General features: G+C 42.5%; 1 protein-coding gene and 1 non-coding gene across 3 annotated transcripts; one reads left to right on the forward strand and one right to left on the reverse strand.

Annotated features, from left to right (window-relative positions):
• The first annotated feature begins 1,661 nt into the window (after positions 1-1,661).
• SERINC3 (serine incorporator 3) lies at positions 1,662-20,286 on the forward strand. 2 transcript variants are annotated; one of them, XM_066236838.1, is made up of 10 exons: positions 1,662-1,844; positions 5,658-5,819; positions 8,181-8,374; positions 9,200-9,279; positions 9,901-10,038; positions 10,221-10,390; positions 11,544-11,634; positions 13,063-13,243; positions 18,503-18,730; positions 19,357-20,286. In XM_066236838.1, the coding sequence occupies exons 1-10, from the start codon at positions 1,806-1,808 to the stop codon at positions 19,493-19,495; spliced, it is 1,422 nt and encodes a 473-aa protein (XP_066092935.1). In that variant the 5' UTR covers positions 1,662-1,805; the 3' UTR covers positions 19,496-20,286. The 2 variants fall into 2 exon arrangements, with proteins under 2 accessions (XP_066092935.1, XP_066092936.1); XM_066236839.1 differs by having other exon boundaries at positions 1,688-1,844; positions 5,600-5,819.
• Positions 7,991-8,066, reverse strand: TRNAA-CGC (transfer RNA alanine (anticodon CGC)). The gene has a single exon. It is a non-coding gene; the product is annotated as a tRNA-Ala (tRNA).
• Positions 20,287-20,319: the final 33 nt, after the last annotated feature.

A 20,319-nucleotide genomic window follows, 5' to 3' on the forward strand; every position in this document is an offset into this window, starting at 1 on the left:
CACAATGATAGAAAGATGTCTCTTTACATATTAAGAGACATTCCTATATTTTCTAATGTTTATCTGCCATCTCTTTGTCCAGAGTCACACACATTAACTATATGCATTCATATGGGAGAGAGAGTTTCCGTGGGGACAAATGCCCGCAAATGGCTCATTACTATAAGAAAAGGTTTATTTTGGCTTTTCTCTTCCTGCACCTGGCTAGCTATTCACCCCTTTCCCCACAGGTGTAGTGGAATGTCAGGGAATCCATGTTTTCCTCCCCTTTGCATTTATAATACAATGCCAAGGGCCATCCTGGTTGTATGTCAATCACGCAGTACAGAGATTATTCACAAAATTTCTCTGCAAACCTTAACCGAAATGAATAAAATGTTCTTTAAGCCTCTTAAAATATTAATATCGATTCTGTAGCTTTTGGTACTTTACAACACCTGCGGGTGAGGTGGCGCAGTGGCTCCTCAAGGCTCCTCACCACCACAGGCCAGGCTAAACAATTTTCAAGGTTTTTTTCTTTAAATAGACTCAATTTTCACTTACATCTACAAAGGAAATTACCTCACTATTTAATTAAATGGAAAACCAGCACTGCTTGGTAGCAATGGTAGAATTTTTACAGATACACACACACACAAACCCTAAAACAGAAGTGTTATTAAAATGTAGATATGGTTAACTTTGGAGATTTTTGGAAAATGAAGCCTTTATTCTGTTAAAAAGGGAAATAAGCAAATGTTAGAAAAATGTTAAATACATACTAGTCTCAAACCTCTTTGGTTTGAAACAGGATTTTTTCACTGTGCCTTTTAATGTTACTTAATGTCATGTTAATTTAATTTACCCCAATGATATTCAGAGCCTACATTTTTAGAAACAAGGCCCATTTTCCCCTGGTTAACTTGACTCATCTTTCAGTTCTCGAATTAAGTATAAATTCCTCAGAAAAGTCTTCCAGGTCTGCCCCCCTCTCCCAACTAAATTGCTTTCCCCTTACACAGTGGGCATTAAACTTTTATTAAAAGAATATTCCCTGCCTGACCAGGCGGTGGCGCAGTGAATAGAGCTTTGGACTGGGATGAGGACCACCCAGGTTCCAGATCCTGAGTTCGCCAGCTTGAGGGTGGGCTCATCTGGCTTGAGCAAAAAGCTCACCAGCTTGGACCCAAGGTCGCTGGCTCAAGCAAGGGGTTACTGGGTCTGCTGAAGGCCCACGGTCAAGGCACATATGAGAAAGCAATCAATGGACAACTAAGGTGTCGCAATGAAAAACTGATGATTGATGCTTCTCATCTCTCTCCGTTCCTGTCTGTCCCTATCTATCCCTCTCTCTGTAAAAAAAAATATATTCCCTTATTCTACTTCTTCATAGTCCTCATCACAATATGTCATAGTGCATTTTACTTTCATTGTCGGTCTCTTCTTAACTAGGTCATAAATTCTTGTACACCCTGTACCCCATATCTTGACACCTAATGGGCTCCTAGTGAACAGAAATGAGGTGAAGAAATAAAACTCCACAACTCTTGCAGCACCCGCGGGCTTGGCCCCGCCCACTCCTCCAACCCCTAACAGGTTTAGCCCCGCCCCTCCCCCAGCCTCGGCGCCGATTTAGCTCCACCTTCTCCCTCTACCAATGACAGGCGCCTCCTGGGCAGCGGACGAGGCGGTGGGCGGGGCCACGCAATGATGCAAGCGGCGCGTTTCCAGCCTGAGAAACCGTCGCGATTTTGAAGAGACGCCTCAGCAGGTAGTTACCACCGCTCGAAGCCTGCAGATCCACCACTTTCAGCACCAGCGTCACCATGGGAGCTGTGCTGGGCGTCTTCTCCCTGGCCAGCTGGGTGAGTTCCGAGACCGGTGTCTCCGTCGGACCTGTGGTTTGGGCGTGGGCGGTGGGGGGCGATAGAGAGCTCCAAGACCAGACGCGTTCCGGCCTCGCTGGCAGGGACCAGAGGGTTGGAGCGACCGGCTCCGGGCTGCTGAGAGTATCCAGGGGCCCACGCCAAAATCCGCCATGCCTCGCGATGGGGATCAGGCGGCTCAGTTTCCGGGTTCGTTGAAGAAGGAACGGGCCGGGCCGCCATTGTTTACAATTTATGTTGCCCCGCCCCCGAAAGCTTTCCGGTCTCTGGGTTGACCAGTTGCTGGAACAGGACCAAGGAATGAATTACCCGGACAGAAGCTCTCTAGTTTATCACGGGGCACCTCCTGAAGGTGGCGCCATTTAATTTGGGTGGCTTGAATATTTTTGTCCCGTAGTATGAGATTTTTTCCAAAGCTACAGAGTACATGGCAGAGCTGTGATTTTAACCGAGGCTTGTCTGCAGTTCTGGTGCAAGAGGAAGAAGGCCTCGTAGTTTATTACTCAAAATTGGAAGCCGTGGTCTGAACTTTGGGACCTTGTACAAATCATTTATCCCTTCCCATTAGACGAGGATGATCACCCCAGCATTCCTCGGTTGGAGAGCTGTTGCGGGTTGAATCGCTTTGTAGATTGTAAACTCCGTATTTAAAAAAGGAAATAATTAGGTTCTATGGAATAGAATACGCTGTGTTCCCTCAGAGGAACATGAGTCCTTGAAATCATTTTCTAGTTTCCTAAAACCCCGGCTGATTTAATCGACAGAGGACTCAATTTCACCTCATTCCACGACCATTTTTCTTTGGGACAGAGTGTGTTTTTATCCTTTAGGATTGTTCATCTTAAATCAGAAGGGCGGGTTCCTTGAGAGTAGTGGTTTTCCAATGTTTTTGACCTTGACCCAAAGTAAGAAGTAAATTTTACATAGTTGAGTTAATACAGCCATTTATTTTTTAATTTTTTTCAAGAATTATTTACTAACTTTAGAGAGGAAGGGGGGAGAGAGAAAGAAAGAAAAAAACATTGATTTTTTATCTACTTATTTATGCATTCAGTGGTAGATTCTTGTAAGCTCCCTGACCTGGGATTGAACCCACGATCTTGGTATATTTGGGTGATGCTCTTAACCAACTGAGATACCCAACCAGGGCAATACATCATTTAGATACAGGTTACATGAAATAATTCTTACCTTTACCATCTGCTATACAATTTTCTATCACATCAAAAAAATTCTGGTTAGTTGATTTTTACAGCCCATTAGTAGGTTGAACTCACTATTTGCAAAATAGATGTAGAAAAAATATAAGGTTATTAATTAAGGAGTTAATTGGTAATTTGAAAGAAAGATGTCCTTCCAACCTAATAACCCGAAACACATTTTGGCATTGTTAAGCTAAGATTTGAATTGATGCCAACGAAAAATTTCTATCTATAAATCACTTTTATATTTTATGAATCCCTTTTGTTCAATAAGAACATCAAGGAGTTCCGTGTACCAGAGAAGTTTCTTTATTTATTTCAGAGACAGAAAGTGAGTCAGAGCGAGGGATAGACAGGGACAGACAGACAGGAACGGAGAGAGATGAGAAGCATCAATCATTAGTTTTTCATTGCGCTTGCAACACCTTAGTTGTTCATTAATTGCTTTCTCATATGTGCCTTGACCGCGGGTCTTCAGCAGACCGAGTAACCCCTTGTTGGACCCAGCGACCTTGGGTTCAAGCTGGTAGACTTTTTTGCTCAAACCAGATGAGCCCATGCTCAAGCTGGCGACCTCGAGGTCTCGAACCTGAGTCCTCTGATCCCAGTCCTACGCTCTATCCACTGCGCCACCGCCTGGTCAGGCCAGAGAAGTTTCTTTAGGAAAGAAAATGGGTTTTTAGGAGAACAAACAAGAGGTAAGAAAGTTTGTAATAATAACTTGTTGACCATATTTCCCAATCTATAGGACATAGGTTTTTTAAAAAAAATTTGGGGTCTGAAAACTGGGTGCGTCTTATACAGTGGTTGTAGATTTTCTACTTGCATTTCCCACTTTTTCACGTGGATAAGGAGTTGTATGAATTTTATGATGAATAAAACTTGAGTTCAATAGCTTTATGTCATATATATTTTTTCAAATCTCGGGCCCCCAAATTAAGGTGCATCTTATACATGGGGAAATACAGTGTGTAGATGCAGAGGCCTTTCTGCCTTCTGCATGGCCCTCAAACTCCCTTGGGGAGGGAATCTGTGGCGGCCTCACAGCCGCGAAGTTGCTGCTTTTAGTCAGATGAGGAAAGCTCTGAGAAGAGAAAGCTTTTATTCCGCATTTGTTCTGAATCTCAGATGTTTTCACCTTAAAATACTCTTCTTTTTTTTTTTAGATTTTTTATTTATTTATTCATTTTTATTAGAGAGAGAGAGAGGGAGAGATAGAGAGAGAACAGGGGGAGGAGCAGGAAGCATCAACTCCCATATGTGCCTTGACCAGGCAAGCCCAGGGTTTTGAACCGGCGACCTCAGCATTCCAGGTCGACACTTTATCCACTGCGCCACCACAGGTCAGGCTTAAAATACTCTTTATACCTACTCTGGGTTCTGAATGGGTCACTGCAACAGTGAAATTGGAGCTATTGCATTTAATCCCAGATGACAGATGGTATTAGTAGCTTAGGACCAGCATGATAGCTAAGGATGCTATGAACGTGGCAGATTCTGGGTGTATTCTGAGGATAGAGCTGATGTGCTGACAGATTGGATGAGGCTTTTAGAAAAGCATCAAGGATGACTCCAAGGTAACTGGACTGAGCAAACCAGAATAATAGTTGTCATTTAGAGATAGGGAAGTGACATAGCATATATACTGCTCACAAAAATTAGGGATTTCAAAATGAATATGAAGCAATAAAATATCCCCTAATTTTTGTGAGCAGTATAGTAGGACACGTTTGTTCCACAGATCAAGTACCTTTACACAGTACTTGATTCATTTTTATGGCTGAATAGTTAATATTTCATTGTGTGGATAACACATTTTACTTACCCATTTATCGGTTGATAGACAGTTGGGTTGTTTCTGTGTTTAATGTTTTAAGGGATCTCCAGGTTACTCTTGAATGGAGCTAACTGGCTCTTGCTATCATTATCTATAAGGGTTTTCATTTAAGGTTGCTTTATGCTGTAACATCAGATTTGGTAAGTAGGATTCTCAGTAAATAGCAAATGGAGTTAGGTTAGTATTTTTCTCAATATTAAGATATCTTGGCCTACCTGTGGTGGCACAGTGGACAGAGTATCGACCTGGAACGCTGAGGTCACTGGTTCGAAGCACTGGGCTTGCCTGGTCAAGGCACCTACGACAAGCAATCAATGAACAACTAAAATGAAGCAACTAAAATCTTATTCTCTCTCTCTGTCTCCTTCCCTCTTTCTCCAAAATCAATAAATAAAATCCTAAATAAAAAAAAAGATACCTTGTTTTTAAATACAGTATGTTTTCTGTGTGAATATAAGTAAAATTTATTAGGCTCTTAATATGTTTTAGGTACTGTGTTGAGTGCTTATTTACTAGAGTAATGTCAGAGGGAGGACGATTCTGTTAGTGAGACTGTTTTACAGATGAAGAAAAAGGTCTGCTGAGGTAAAGTGGCAGTAATAATATTGACTCCAGACGGTTTTAACCACTCCCCCCAGCTGTAATTCTCTGTTAAAACTCTCAAAGCCTGGCTTGCTTTGTCTTCTGTTCCGCAGCACCTGTCATGAAGGAGTCCACTGAAAGGTCTCCAATGGCCATGTGTGCTTCTTCCAGGTTCCATGCCTTTGCGGTGGCGCGTCCTGTTTGCTGTGTGGCTGCTGTCCCAACTGCAAGAATTCCACTATGACTCGTTTCCTCTACGCTTGCATTCTCTTCCTGGGCGCTCTTGTCTGCTGTATGATGCAGACAAAAGCGATGGAGAGTCCCCTGAAGAAGGTTAAGTAGAAGCAACAGTACCCTGAAAGTACTGATTATTTTGAGATTTTGCAAAATTTTAATTGACATTAATGTTCTGATTTTTTCACTGTTACGAAAGTCAGTCAAGTTCATTTTAATTTGGGGGTATAGTCAGGACACAGAATATGAAATAAAGAAGGTCAAAGTCAACATCTTCAGGTTCTGGTCTAACGACTGAGAAAAACATGAAAAAGAGTTGCCCGAAAACATCTTTCCATGTATGCTTAAGATTTAAATCTGTGGTCCCCAAGCCCTGGGCTGCGGACCGGTACCGGTCCATGGGCCATTTGGTACCAGTCCGCAGAGAAAGAATAAATAACTTACATTATTTCCATTTTATTTATATTTAAGTCTGAACGATGTTTTATTTTTTTTAAAAATGACCAGATTCCCTGTTACATCCGTCTAAGACTCACTCTTGACTCTTGTCTCATAAGTTCTACAATTATATTTAAAAATACCACAGTTTTTACGCCGGTCATATAATTTTATTTTGTGCATTTATCCGTCTCACCCTAAAGTCCGGTCAGTGAAAATATTTTCTGACATTAAACTGGTCCGTGGCCCAAAAAAGGTTGGGGATCACTGATTTAAATGTTTAAACTGAAGTAGGCCTTCACCTTTGGAAGGAATGCATTTAGCATGAAAATTCATGGGAAAACAGGAGATGACCTCATCTGTAGAAAAGAGCAAAGAAGAGAGTACAGGGGGTCCTTGGGTTATGACACAGTTCCCTTCCTATAACAGTGACGTAACCCGAATTTTGGTGTAAGTTGAACACACTCTAGCCTAAGTCACTTACCTATTTTAACACAGTTGTAAAATAACAATCTAGAACAAAAAAAAAAAACACAACAAAGCCACAGAAAAAGGAAAAGGACATAAATATACTGTACTGTACAGTAGTAACAGGAAAAAATGGCAAAAATGAGTGTATAAGAATTCCTTACCTTTATTCCAGTGGTTGGCTTGCACACTGGAAGGGGCACTACAAGGTGGGAGAGAGGGACCTATTGGGAGGAGGAAGCTGGAGAGGCAGGAGAACCTGCAGAAGGTGCTGGAGACACTGGGTCGAGTCAGGATTGCCTAGGGAACATGCAGGAGACGCTGGGGATGACCCTACCTGTACTACAGGTGTTTCATCTCGAGAAGCAGCTGACCTGGAGGGTACAGGATCTGTTGCAGGCCTCTCTGCCTTCTTAAAGAATTGCTCCAGGCTAGTCGGGAAGGTTGATGACTTCTCTTCCAAAATCTGCCTATAGCACTGCAAGGCATCCATAACAGCTCTGTAGATCTTACTGAATCTTATCATGGGTCCTAAACCTGAAATTTTGTCAACCCATCCTCTCCCATAGAAAAACCTTATTCCAAACCCTTGATAGTAAATCTCTTGGGTACTGGGGTTTCTGTCTCTTCCTCTTCAGTCAGCTGCTTCTCCAGCTGAATTGTGTGGTTCTTAGAGCAGACAGCTCCTCAACAAACAAAGCAACACATATGGAACACTTGCACTTTTAACAGTCCAAATGGCGTTGGTAAGCGTACTGGGGGACACCTCCCTCGCTCATAGGTCACATTACTGCGTATTCTTCCGCTGTGCGCAGCCAAACTAGTTCACTGATGTAGTCCGTAATCACCGTGCTAATGGCGTAAGCTGCAACACTCACATCTCAGTTTTTTAAAGTTTTTATGGGAGTGTCGTAAACTCGAAACGTCTTACGTCAAGACTGTCATAACCTGAGGACCCCTTGTACTTTTATTTCTAAAATGCAAGTAGTTTATACTATTTGGTAACAAGATTGTATTGGAAGACAAAGAGAAAAATCCCACAGGACAGTTTTTTTTATTTTTATTATTATTATTTTTTTTGTATTTTTCTGAAGCTGGAAACAGGGAGAGACAGCCAGACAGACTCCCGCATGCGCCCGACCGGGATCCACCCGGCACGCCCACCAGGGGAGATGCTCTGCCCCTCCGGGGCGTCGCTCTGCCGCGACCAGAGCCACTCTAGCACCTGGGGCAGAGGCCAAGGAGCCATCCCCAGTGCCCGGGCCATCCTTGCTCCAATGGAGCCTCGCTGCGGGAGGGGAAGAGAGAGACAGAGAGGAAGGAGGGAGTGGGGGGTGGAGAAGCAAATGGGCGCTTCTCCTGTGTGCCCTGGCCGGGAATCGAACCCGGGTCCCCCGCATGCGAGGCCGATGCTCTACCGCTGAGCCAACCGGCCAGGGCAGGAGAGTCTTATAGTTGTTGTAGTCAGTTTTATAGATCCAAGCTTTCCTATGGTGGGATAGAATCTCTATTTAAATGTGGAAGTTCCCATAACATTGAAATTATTTTTTCCAGATTCCTGGATTCTGTGAAGGGGGATTTAAATTCAAGGTGACTGATAGGAAGGCAAATGAGGATTGTAATGTGCAAGTCGGCTATAAAGCTGTATATCGGATCAGTTTTGCCCTGGCCATCTTTTTCTTTGCCTTTTTTCTGCTCATGTTAAAAGTAAAAACAAGTAAAGATCCCAGAGCAGCAATACACAATGGGTAAGATTTACTTATTAATTTGTTTTATTGTGGTGTGGATTCCCCCCATTCAGCAGTTAATGTTGCATTCTGGTGGAAGCAGTAAAGGATGTCAGTGAGTGGCCCTGGTGTGTTTCTGATCATTACATGTGTGAAGTTGTTTTCAGTGTCATTTTAGTTGGAGACCTGTCGCATGGAGGCTGTAGGAGGGATGAGGAGAGTATCATCTTTTTTTTTTTAATATCTTTCAGGTTCTTAGATTTTTATTGAACACCTATGAAACATTTAAGCACTGTGTTAGACTTAAACTAGGCTTAAACACACACACTTTTTTCCCTTTTTATTGTTATAAGCATGTGCATGATATATTTAAGCAGTATACAGAAAGATAAATAGTGAATATATCTGAGGCCCTGATATACATATTCTGTTGCTTCCCATTCCTAGCCCCTAGATTCTGTGATTCTCATTTGAAGACTGAAGGGAGTTTTGTAAATTTTGGGGGGGGTGATAACTTTTCCCTTGATCTAATAGTTAACTGTTGTATATTTAGATAACTTTGATCATTTAGAACGCTTCAGAATTCTAGAAGAATTTCTATCTTTAAGTGCTAAAAGTAGGGAAACTGTAAGGATACCTATTCCCCCTAATAAGAATGTGAATGATTTGTTCTCTGTGCTGTTTGTTCTTCAACTATGTGAAAATTGAAGTAGCTTCATGTCAAACGAAGATCTAAGCCCAATCATGTTGGAGGTGCTACTAAGGCTTATTTTTTTGTTTTAGAAATTCATTTTCTCAATAGGTAAAAATTAGCATTTTATAAGTGCATTTTTTATATTTTAATAGGTTTTGGTTCTTCAAAATTGCTGCCATTGTTGGCATCATGGTTGGATCTTTCTATATCCCTGGGGGCCATTTCACCACAGGTATGGCTCACTATTAAGACGGTTTAATCATAATACATACAGATGGTACAGATGATTGAGTTAAATCTATATTCTCATTACTGATTTTGCAGAATTGATAAAGGCGGTGGTGTCCAGTTACGATTTGGGACTCATATTAAGATGTTAAAGCGTTCAGGTCACTTCTCGGTTGTTCTGGAACCATACGTGAATTGTTTGCCAGTATTTTAATCGTTTACCTTCTCACTTGGCAATACTAAGTTAATCAGAGAGCTCGTCGGCATGACTTCTAACTCGTGTGCTCTACCATCCCCATCTTAACCTGCTTCCTTACCACGGCATCGAGCAACCTGTGTGGATTTCCATGTGATTTTTCCTCTCTATAAAGAAAAAGGCTTATGGTAGCATTTGCAATGTTAGGACTTAGGCTCCCTTTGGCACAAGCGAGAACAAGTTTTAAAAGGCCTGAACACTGTTCAGAGAATGCCTTAGAGTTTGGAATTGGAGCAGTCTTGCTGTAGTGCTGGAGATAGAATATGTCTTTACCACCTCTTACTTGAATTAAAATCTTTTTAGAATGTTAGTAACGTTCTGAAATGTTGCTTTTATGGTAAAGAATAACTCTGTTCTCTTGGTTTGTAGCCTGGTTTATAATAGGCATGCTTGGGGCCTTCTGCTTCATCCTTATCCAGCTGGTGCTATTGGTAGACATGGCTCACTCTAGGAATGAATCACTTGTAAATCGAATGGAAGAAGGAAACGCAAGGCGCTGGTATGCTGGTAGGTGTCTGAACTCACCTAGGGGGACCGTACTGCCTTATGCTGCACTAAAACAGGGTGTACAAGAAAAATCGCCATTGATTTCAATGTATAAACTCCAAGGAATAAAAGAAAATTGGTCTTCGTTATAAAAGTTTGTTAGGATCATGGGCCTTCATATTGGTTTCTCTGTTTATTTTCAGTGTTACTCTCTGTCACAAGCATCTTCTATACCCTTTCAATCATCTCTGTCGGTGTGCTCTATGCCAAATACACCAAACCAGATGGCTGCACGGAAAACAAGTTCTTCATCAGTATTAACCTGATCCTTTGCGTGGTGGTTTCTATTATATCCATCCATCCAAAGATTCAGGTATGGCTGTTTTCTGCTGCTTCCTCCTGTGAGGTTTTTATTTAATGCTAACTTTGAAACCTAGGTATCTTTTTTTTGTTCCTGAAGTTGGAAATGGGGAGGCAGTCAGACAGACTCCCGCATGCGCCCAACCGGGATCCACCTGGCATGCCCACCAGGGGGCGATGCTCTGCCCATTTGGGGCATTGCTCTGTTGCAACCAGAGCCATTCTAGCGCCTGAGGCAGAGGCCATGGAGCCATCCTCAGTGCCCGGGCCATCTTTGCTCCAATGGAGCCTTGGCTGCGGGAGGGGAAGAGAGAGACAGAGGAAGGAGAGGGGGAGGGGTGGAGAAGTAGATGGGCGCTTCTCCTGTGTGCCCTGGTCGGGAATCAAACCTGGGACTCCTACACACCAGGCCAACGCTCTACCACTGAGCAAACCGGCCAGGGCCCCTAGGTAACCTTTTATATGAATTTATGTCCAAGTCTTACCTTAAACATTTCTCCATTTATGATAAAGTCTTCAGAATTATGTTAGTTACTGTAAAACGTGCCATTGAATTGCCTGTATTGTAATTCAATAATTTCCCTATCATTTAAAAAAAATCCTAGGTAACTTGAGAATTTATAATTTTTATAAGATTGTTTACATCATGAGAATGATGAATCATTAGCCAGGGTATTTCAGGGGAATTAAACCAGAAAAAAATTGATTTTTAATACTTAGACTCATGTTCCTGAGTCTCATCACCTAAATTATATACTCTTAAAAATCCATGGAGTTTTATGAAAACTGTGAAATATGAAATTGAAAAGAACATCTATACATCACCTCTCCTTTTAAAAGTGCGGAAAGTGAAGTTCTAAAGAGATGGTGGGTCACCTCGCTAGTCAGTGGCAAAGCTGAATTTAAGCTCCACTGCACTAAGAGACTGGTCTGTGGAAGCCTTGTGTGACACGGGACTTCCCAGGATGATGAAATGCCGTGGGAACCAAGAGTGCATGCTTCCTCTTTCTTGGTTCTTTTTCACACTAACTCAAACTTGTCACCTTCCAGCTGTCAGGCAGAACCAGAAGGCTCTTAGTTAGCAGTTCCACGGGTCTAAGGGAAGTACGCCGGGTTTAAGAAGTCAGCCCTTGCAATCCCGTGGCATTTTCTTTTGGCTTCCATAGGAACACCATCCGCATTCTGGCCTCCTGCAGTCCTCTGTCATCACCCTCTACACCATCTACCTCACGTGGTCAGCCATGACCAATGAGCCTGGTAAGGGAATGGCAACAGCACGGTCATTTGATGAAAAGAAAGGAGGAAATTACTCCTCTGATGGAGTGCAGACTAGAACTAAAGCAGGCGTCAAACAATTGAACAAACTAGAAACTTCAGTGAAATGTGTAATGTGCATTGTTTGCAGATACTTACCTCCCAGGTTTTATTCTCCACGTCTCTTCATAGCTGACGATCTAAAGGACCACAGCCCTTTATGTTAGTCTAGGCTTTCTCCTGGACTAAGTCAAACTAGTTAAGAGCAAGAAAACAACATTGTTTTGGCCCTTCGTAGAATTGTTTTAATTGAATTTTACTTTAGTGTTACAGGCTCTAGAACAGTAGTTTTCAGCTGCCGGTTAACCACCCTGACGTATGATAATTACAGTCTCTTCCTATAACATTAGGGTGGTTAACTCTTCTGCGGACTGGCATGAAATGTCTGGCGGACCAGGGGTTGAAAACCACTGCTCTGGAAGAAACAGCCATAGGAAATCTCCTTTTGTATTTGTTGCAGATTATTTCTCAAAAGGTATTCTATGGATTCCTTTTAAAGGAAAATAATTTTTGCAAACCCTCTAATGGTGACTTAACTTATTTTTATGTATCAGTTAATACACTTAAAAACCAATGAAATCAAGATTGATATTTATGAAATTTGACAAATTGTTCTTTATTTTTTTCCTAAAACTGAGGTCACTAATTGCAACACAAACATACTACTCACAAAACGTAGGGGCTATTTTATCGCTTCATATTCATTTTGAAATATCCCCTAATTTTTGTGAGGAGTATATGTTACTGACTGCTGAATTTCAGGTTCTTTTATTATTTATTTATTTATTTATTTATTTATTTTGTATTTTTCCAAAGTTGGAAACGGGGAGAGACAGTCAGACAGACTCCCGCACGCGCCCGACCGGAATCCACCCGGCACACCCACCAGGGGCGACGCTCTGCCCACCAGGGGGCGATGCTCTGCCCCTCCGGGGCGTCGCTCTGCCGTGACCAGAGCCACTCCAGCGCCTGGGGCAGAGGCCAAGGAGCCATCCCCAGCGCCCGGGCCATCTTTGCTCCAATGGAGCCTTGGCTGCGGGAGGGGAAGAGAGAGATAGAGAGGAAGGAGGGAAGGGGGGTGGAGAAGCAGATGGGCGCTTCTCCTGTGTGCCCTGGCCGGGAATCGAACCCGGGTCCCCCACACGCCAGGCCGACGCTCTACCGCTGACCCAACTGGCCAGGGTCTTCAGGTTCTTTTAAATACAGCATTCCTGAGGGACGTCAGAGAAATGGCGCTGTGAGGAGTGCTACCGATAAATACAGCATTCCCGTGTTTTATGTCATGACTGAGTGTGTAACCACGCCCCTTCAATCCTTTCCTGGAATAAGATGAGTTCTAACAAAGGATAATAAGATATTCTCCGTTTTCAGATCGTGCCTGCAACCCAACCCTGTGGAGCATTATTTCACACATGACGGCACCCACCTTGGCTCCTGGGAACTCAACTGCTCCCGCCCCCACTACTGCTGCACCGTCACAGAGTGGGCATTTTCTGGATATAGAGACTTTTGTGGGGCTGGTCGTCTTTTTTCTCTGCCTCTTGCATTCTAGGTAAGTTAAAAAAAATACCTTAGAACAAGATTCTCATAAGTGAAGCAGCTATTTTGCTTTCAAATAGCAGTGTGAGGAATTTAAAAAAAAATAGCCAGCCTCACTCTTTGTTAAAAGTCCTTGACTTGCCTCAGTTACCCGGCCATGTGCATTTCTTACAGTTTATCCAGTCCTCCCAGCAAGGCATCCCTCCCAGCCTTACACAGGTATCTTCTCATTTGGATAGAAGGCTCAAGTCCACACCTGACCCTGCATCAGCTAGAATAGTGGCTCTGAAATTGGTTGGCTTATCTTGTTATATTTTAATCTTCATTTCCTGATCATTGTGAATAATTAAATGACTAAGAATTACACACATCTAATGTTAAAGACACTAGTAAAACCCAGGCCCCCAGATATAACCTAGGTTAGCAGTTTGCACTTACCCTCTCACTCATTTTTATTGTTATTTTCTCTATAGTAGCATGTATTTCTCTAAGTTTTTCAAAATACGTAATAATAAAATGGGTAAGGATATATGATATAAACTAATATAAGTGAGAAAAGGATAGAGAAGGAAATGAAAGTATCCTCTTTCCAAATTGACTTCTTCCATGGTTAACATTTGGCACAGGGGTCCCCAAACTTTTTACACAGGGGGCCAGTTCACTGTCCCTCAGACCGTTGGAGGGCCGGACTATAAAAAAAACTATGAACAAATCCCTATGCACACCGCACATATCTTATTTATTTATTTAAAAAAAATTTTTTAATTATTATTTATTTATTCATTTTAGAGAGGAGAGGGAGAGACAGAGAGAGAGAGGAGAGACAGAGAGAGAGAAGGGGGGGGAGGAGCTGGAAGCATCAACTCTCATATGTTGACCAGGCAAGCCCAGGGTTTCGAACCGGCAACCTCAGCATTTCCAGGTCGACGTTTTATCCACTGCGCCACCACAGGTCAGGCACATATCTTATTTTAAAGTAAAAAAACAAAACGGGAACAAATACAATATTTAAAATAAAGAACAAGTAAATTTAAATCAACAAACTGACCAGTATTTCAATGGGAACTATGGGCCTGCTTTTGGCTAATGAGATGGTCAATGTGCTCCTCTCACTGACCACCAATGAAAGAGGTGCCCCTTCCGGAAGTGCAGCTGGGGCCAGATAAATGGCCTCAGGGGGCTGCATGCGGCCTGCGGACCGTAGTTTGGGGACCCCTGATTTGGTACATATTATTTCAGGCTTTTTCCTTTGCTTATACTGACTATCAACCTATATAATTATATGTAATTTTATATATAGCTAAATACACAATTGTGTTATATCACTTGATATTTAATTTTTAAAAATAAATTAGGAACATGCTATACAAATATATATGCTATTCTGAAATAGAAATTTGTCATTCTGATTTGGACAACTTTCCATAACATGTGTAGATGTACCCTTTTTTTGAGAGAGAGACAGGAAAGGAGGGAGACGAGAAGCATCAACTTACTTGTTCATTGATTGATTCTCATATATGTATTGATGGAGGTGTGGAGCTCAAGCCATGCCAATGACCCCTTGCTCAAGCCAGCGACCTTGGGACATGTTGCTGATTCTGCACTCAAGCTGGTGACCGCTGCGTCCCAGGTCAACACTCTACCCTTGGCAAATCACAGCAACCCTTGGCTGTCTATTTTTATAAGCAGGTTTATTGGAACAAATCTATGCTCATTTGTTTTTATATTGTCTATGACTATTTTTGTTTATTTTGCTTTTGCCCTAACTTCTTTTTAGATGTAATTTACATACCACAGAATTTACCTTTTAGAAATGTAAAATTCAGTAGTTTTTTAGTATATTCACAGAGCTGTGCAGCCATCACCACAACCAATGTAAACATTTATGTACTGAAAATGTTATTCTGTACTTATTAACAGCCACTCCCCATTTTCCCTACCTTCTGTCCCCTGGCAGACAGTAATTTTTTTTTTTTAATTTATTGATCAATTCTACAGAGGAGCAGGGAGTGAGAAGTATCAACTCATAGTTGCTTCTCCTATGTGCCTTGACCGGGCAAGCTCAGAGTTTTGAACCGGTAACCTCAACATTCTAGGTCAATGCTTTGTCCGCTGTGCCACCCCAGGCCAGGCAGAGAGTAATCTTTCTGGCTTTAGATTTGCTTATTCAAACGTGTCATATACATGGAATCGTACTACCGTATTTTTCGCTCCATAAGACGCACCTGACCATGAGACACACCTAGGGTTTTAAGGAGGAAAATAAGAAAAAAATATTCTGAGCCAAATGGTGTTAAAATATTTAATAAAATACAGTATATGCTCTTTTGTGATTGGCTTCTTTCAGTTAACAATGTTTTCAAGGTTCATCTGTGTTGTCAGTATTCCTCTCTGTTGTTGAAATGATATTCCATTGTGTGGATATATCACATTTCGTTTATCTACTCATTAGTTGATGGACAGTTGGGTGTTTCCATTGTGGGGCTACCATGAGTAATACTGCTATGAATATTTGTGTACAAATTTTTTGTATGGGTGGACATTTTCTATTCTCTTGGGTATATACCTGTGAATAGAGTGGCTGGATTATGTGATACTATTACATTTACTGTTTTGAGGAACTGCCAAAGCATTTTCCAAGGTGTCTACATCATGTTACAGTTCCACCAGCAACGTTATGAGGGTTGGGATTTCATTACCTCCTAATCATTACACTGTTGTTAAGTCTTTTTGATTGTAACCATTCTAGAGGATGTGAAGCAGCCTTTCCTTATGGCTGTGCTTTACGTTTTCCTAATGATGTTAAACATTATTTTTAGGTACTTATTGGCCATTTTTGTATCTTCCTTAAAGAAACATCTATTTAAGTCTTTTGCCTTTTTTTTTTGTATTTTTTTCTGAAGTTGGAAACGGGGAGGCAGTCAGACAGACTCCCGCATGCGCCTGACCGGGATCCACCCGGCATGCCCATCAGAGGGTGATGCTCTGCCCATCTGGGGCGTTGCTCCACTGCAATCAGAGCCATTGTAGTGCCTGAGGCAGAGGCCATAGAGCCATCCTCAGCGTCCAGGCTAACTTTGCTCCAGTGGAGCCTTGGCTGTGGGAGAGGAAGAGAGAGACAGCGAGGAAGGAGAGGGGGAGGGGTGGAGAAGCAGATGGGCGCTTCTACTGTGTGCCCTGGCCAGGAATTGAACCCAGGACTCCTGCATGGCAGGCCGACACTCTACCGCTGAGCCAACCGGCCAGGGCCAGTCTTTTGCCTATTTTTAAATTGGGTTGTCTTTTATCGTTTTGTATATGGTTTGAGTGGTCCAACTTCATTCTGTTTTGTGTGGCTATCCAGTTGTGCCAACTCCACTTATTGAAAAGACGATTCATTCCCCAGTGACTTGTCCTGGCATCCTTGTCAAAAATCGGTTGACCATAAATGTAATGGTTTATTTCTGGACTTGTAATTTTATTTCATTGATATGTATGTCTTTCCTTATCCCAATATCACTGTCTTGGATTACTGTTGCTTTGTAGTAAGTTTTGAAATTGGGAAGTGTAACTTATCCTAATTTGTTCTTTTTCGAGATTGTTTTGGCTATCCTGAGTCCCTGCATTTCCATGTAAACTTTAGGTTCAGCTCGTCATTTTCTGGCCCCCAAAAAGGGAATTGGGATGTTGAAGGGGATTGTGTTGAATTTGTACTTTAACTTGAGAGTATTACCATCTCAACAATGTTAAGGTTTCTTCACCATGAACATGGCGTGTCTTATTTAGGTCTTTCAGTGGTTTATAGTTATTAGTGTACAAGTCTTGAACTTTGTTAAATTTCTAAGCATTTTACTCTTTTACGGGATTGTAAATGGGATCGTTTAGGCGGCTTATTGCTATGCATAGAAATACTACTTTTTGTATATTAATCTTGTATCCTGCAAAGTTGTTTATTGATTTTAAGAGTGTGTATTCTTTAAGACTTTCCATACAGAAGCTCAGGTCATCTGTGGATAGAGATCATTTACTTTTTCTTTTCCAAGCTGGATGCCTTTTGTCTTTTTCTTGCCTAATTGCTCTGGCTTGAACCTCCAGCATGGAGTTGAATAGAAAGATGAGAGTGGAGTATTTGTCTTGTTCCTGATCTGAGGGGGAAAGCTTTTAGTCTTTCAATATATATATATATATTTTGTATTTTTCTGAAGTTGGAAACGGGAAGGCAGTCAGATAGACTCCCGCATGCGCCCGACCAGGATCCACCCGGCATGCCCACCAGGGGGCGATGCTCTGCCCATCTGGGGTGTTACTCTGCTGCAACCAGAGCCATTCTAGCGCCTGAGGCAGAGGCCACAGAGCCATCCTCAGCGCCCGGGGCCAACTTTGCTCCAATGGAGCCTTGGCTGCGGGAGGGGAAGAGAGAGACAGAGAGGAAGGAGAGGGGAAGGGGTGGAGAAGCAGATGGGCTCTTCTCCTGTGTGCCCTGGCCGGGAATCGAACCCGGGACTCCTGCACGCCAAGCCGACGCTCTACCATTGAGCCAACTGGCCAGGGCCTAATCTTTCAATATTAAGTATGATTTTAGCACTAGGTTTTTCATAAATGCCCATTATTATTTTGAGGAAGTTTTCTTGTTCTTAGAGTATTTTTGTTACCTTGAAAAGGTGTTAGATTTTGTCAAATGCTTTTTTTTAATGTCTGTTGAGATGATCGTGCGGTTTCTGTCCTTTTTTGTGTGTACTTTGCTATTGAGCCATTTAACAAACTTGAGTGAGCATGTGCCATGTGCCCGAAATGCATAGATGACTAAGGCCGTTGTCAAGCAGTTCTGTGAACAGCCTGAGAGAAGGAATGATAAGTGCTGTGGCAGAGGGAGGTGTAGAGAGCTGTGGGCACTTGATCAGCTTAGCGATGGGGGTGATGTCAGAGAAGGATTTCCGGAGGACATGACACACAGCCAGAGAACTGAAGGATGAGTAAGTTAGCTGGCAGAAGGTTGGAGGGTCATAGAGTCTAAGATTAGAGGGGTCCTTATGAAGTCATGGAAGTAGATATTAAGAGCCCAGGATGTTTTGGGAAACGCCTAAGCAGTTAAACCATCAACTAGAGACTGAAAAGAGCAATCTGTCTTGAGAGGGCAGGCGGCAGGTCAGACGTGAAGCTGGGCCCTTCACAGGGCTGTCCGGCCCCAGCGTAGGAGCAGTTCTGAAGTAACCTGCATGTGATCAGCCAACGGCAGCGGTTCATCTTCATGGCCCACTTCTGATTTGTTTTCCTTGGGATCACTTTCCAGCTTCCGCACTTCCACCAACAGCCAAGTAAGTAAGCTGACCCTGTCAGGGAGTGAAAGTGTCATCCTCCGTGATACAGCCACCAACGGTGGCAGCGATGAAGAGGACGGACAGCCGCGGCGGGCTGTGGACAACGAGAAGGAGGGAGTTCAGTACAACTACTCTGTCTTCCACTTGATGCTCTGCCTGGCTTCCTTGTACATCATGATGACGGTGACCGGCTGGTACAGGTAGGAGGCAGGACCACACAGGGAAGACCGCTTAGCCCCCTTGGGCTGCCTGTAAAATCTCCATCCGTTTCACCAGACTTTAGAATCCCCTTCTCTTACCTATATAATAAGGTTGTATTCAGTACTGACTCTTCTGAAATACTTTTAATTTTTTCTTCTCTTGGATAGAAAATCTAGTTGGAATTCTTACAGTACAGTTTATGGGGAGCTCTTCCAGACTGAGTGCTTGAGGAAGAAAATCATATGAATCTGACCCATCCCTATGCTCTAATTTTTCTGTCTAGAGCCAGCCAGAGATGTGTTCCGACCCAGGTAGTGACTAGCAAGGAAGGGAAGTTTCAGGGGCCCGTTTCAGTCTGGACTTTTATCAGCATCTAGAACAGCCAGATGTTCCTGACAACTTTGCCCAAGAATTAGTCAGGGTTCTTCATGCTGGCAAGAAGATAAAAGCCATTTGAGAGGTAGAGTTCCCTGCTCATAAAAATGAAATTAGCTTAAGTCCTTTCTAGAACCTTCCTAGGGGGTGATGTCAGCCAAATGTCCCTGGAGAATTTCCTGGCTCTGGCTAGCTGGCTGCTCAGTGCTGATATCAGGGTCCTTTTCCTGACTCTCTGCTGTTTTCTTAGCCCTGATGCCGAGTTCCAGAATGTGACCAGGAAGTGGCCAGCTGTGTGGGTCAAGATGAGCTCCAGCTGGGTCTGCCTCCTCCTCTACGTCTGGACCCTGGTGGCTCCGCTGGTCTTCACCAACCGAGACTTCAGCTGAGCCTCTTGAGTGCCGGGATGCCACAAATTGATAAAGGTTTCCTTTGCTGAAAGCCCTCTTACTTCTGCTTCAACTAAAATACCGAGTGCTTTGCGAATTTGACTATATCCGGGTTTCTTTCTGAAGGCAAGACTGAATTATGATTGATGCAGGATCTGAATTTTTCATTTACATGTATATTGTTTATTTTTAAGGATGTAGTGCAAAGGGAACATTTTTTGCATTATATAGTGAATGACAGCTGTGCTGTGAAGAGAGTTTTTATTAAGATCTACAACTTTGATTTAATATTAAAATAGAAAAATATTCGATATTTGAGGCCATCATTAATATATTTCTATTGCAGTATCCTTAAAGAGCAGGGGGGAAAAAGTAATAATGTATTTCTATGACAGTTTTTCTTGAAAGTCTTTACTTGCGTGACACAGCACTCTGGTCCTTGAAACTCGTAAGAGGCGTAGCGTCTGAGTCCTGGCCTGAAGGACTGAGGCCGGGCTCCTCCTCCCCAGAACAGGGGTTGCTGATAGGGCTATTGCTTCTGCAACTTGAGTTTTTTCAGTAATTTTTTTATACTACAGCATTGACACTGTTTATTTCAAGTCTGTGGCTTTGCCAGAATGTTAATTTCAATAAACGCTTTGTAGGTTTGGTTAAAATGAAGATTCACTTGGGAAAACACTGCAACTTTAGTCTGTGTCATTATCTTGTTATGAGTATGTAAAAGTAAAATGCATGTGAATTTATTATATTTGCACTATTAAGGTATTTGATTAAAATAGACATGCTTTTAAGGCCTTTTTTTTAACAGCTTTTATGAACTAGGA

This window comes from Saccopteryx bilineata, chromosome 6 (genome assembly GCF_036850765.1).
Source record: "Saccopteryx bilineata isolate mSacBil1 chromosome 6, mSacBil1_pri_phased_curated, whole genome shotgun sequence".
Taxonomy (NCBI): Eukaryota; Metazoa; Chordata; class Mammalia; order Chiroptera; family Emballonuridae; genus Saccopteryx; species Saccopteryx bilineata.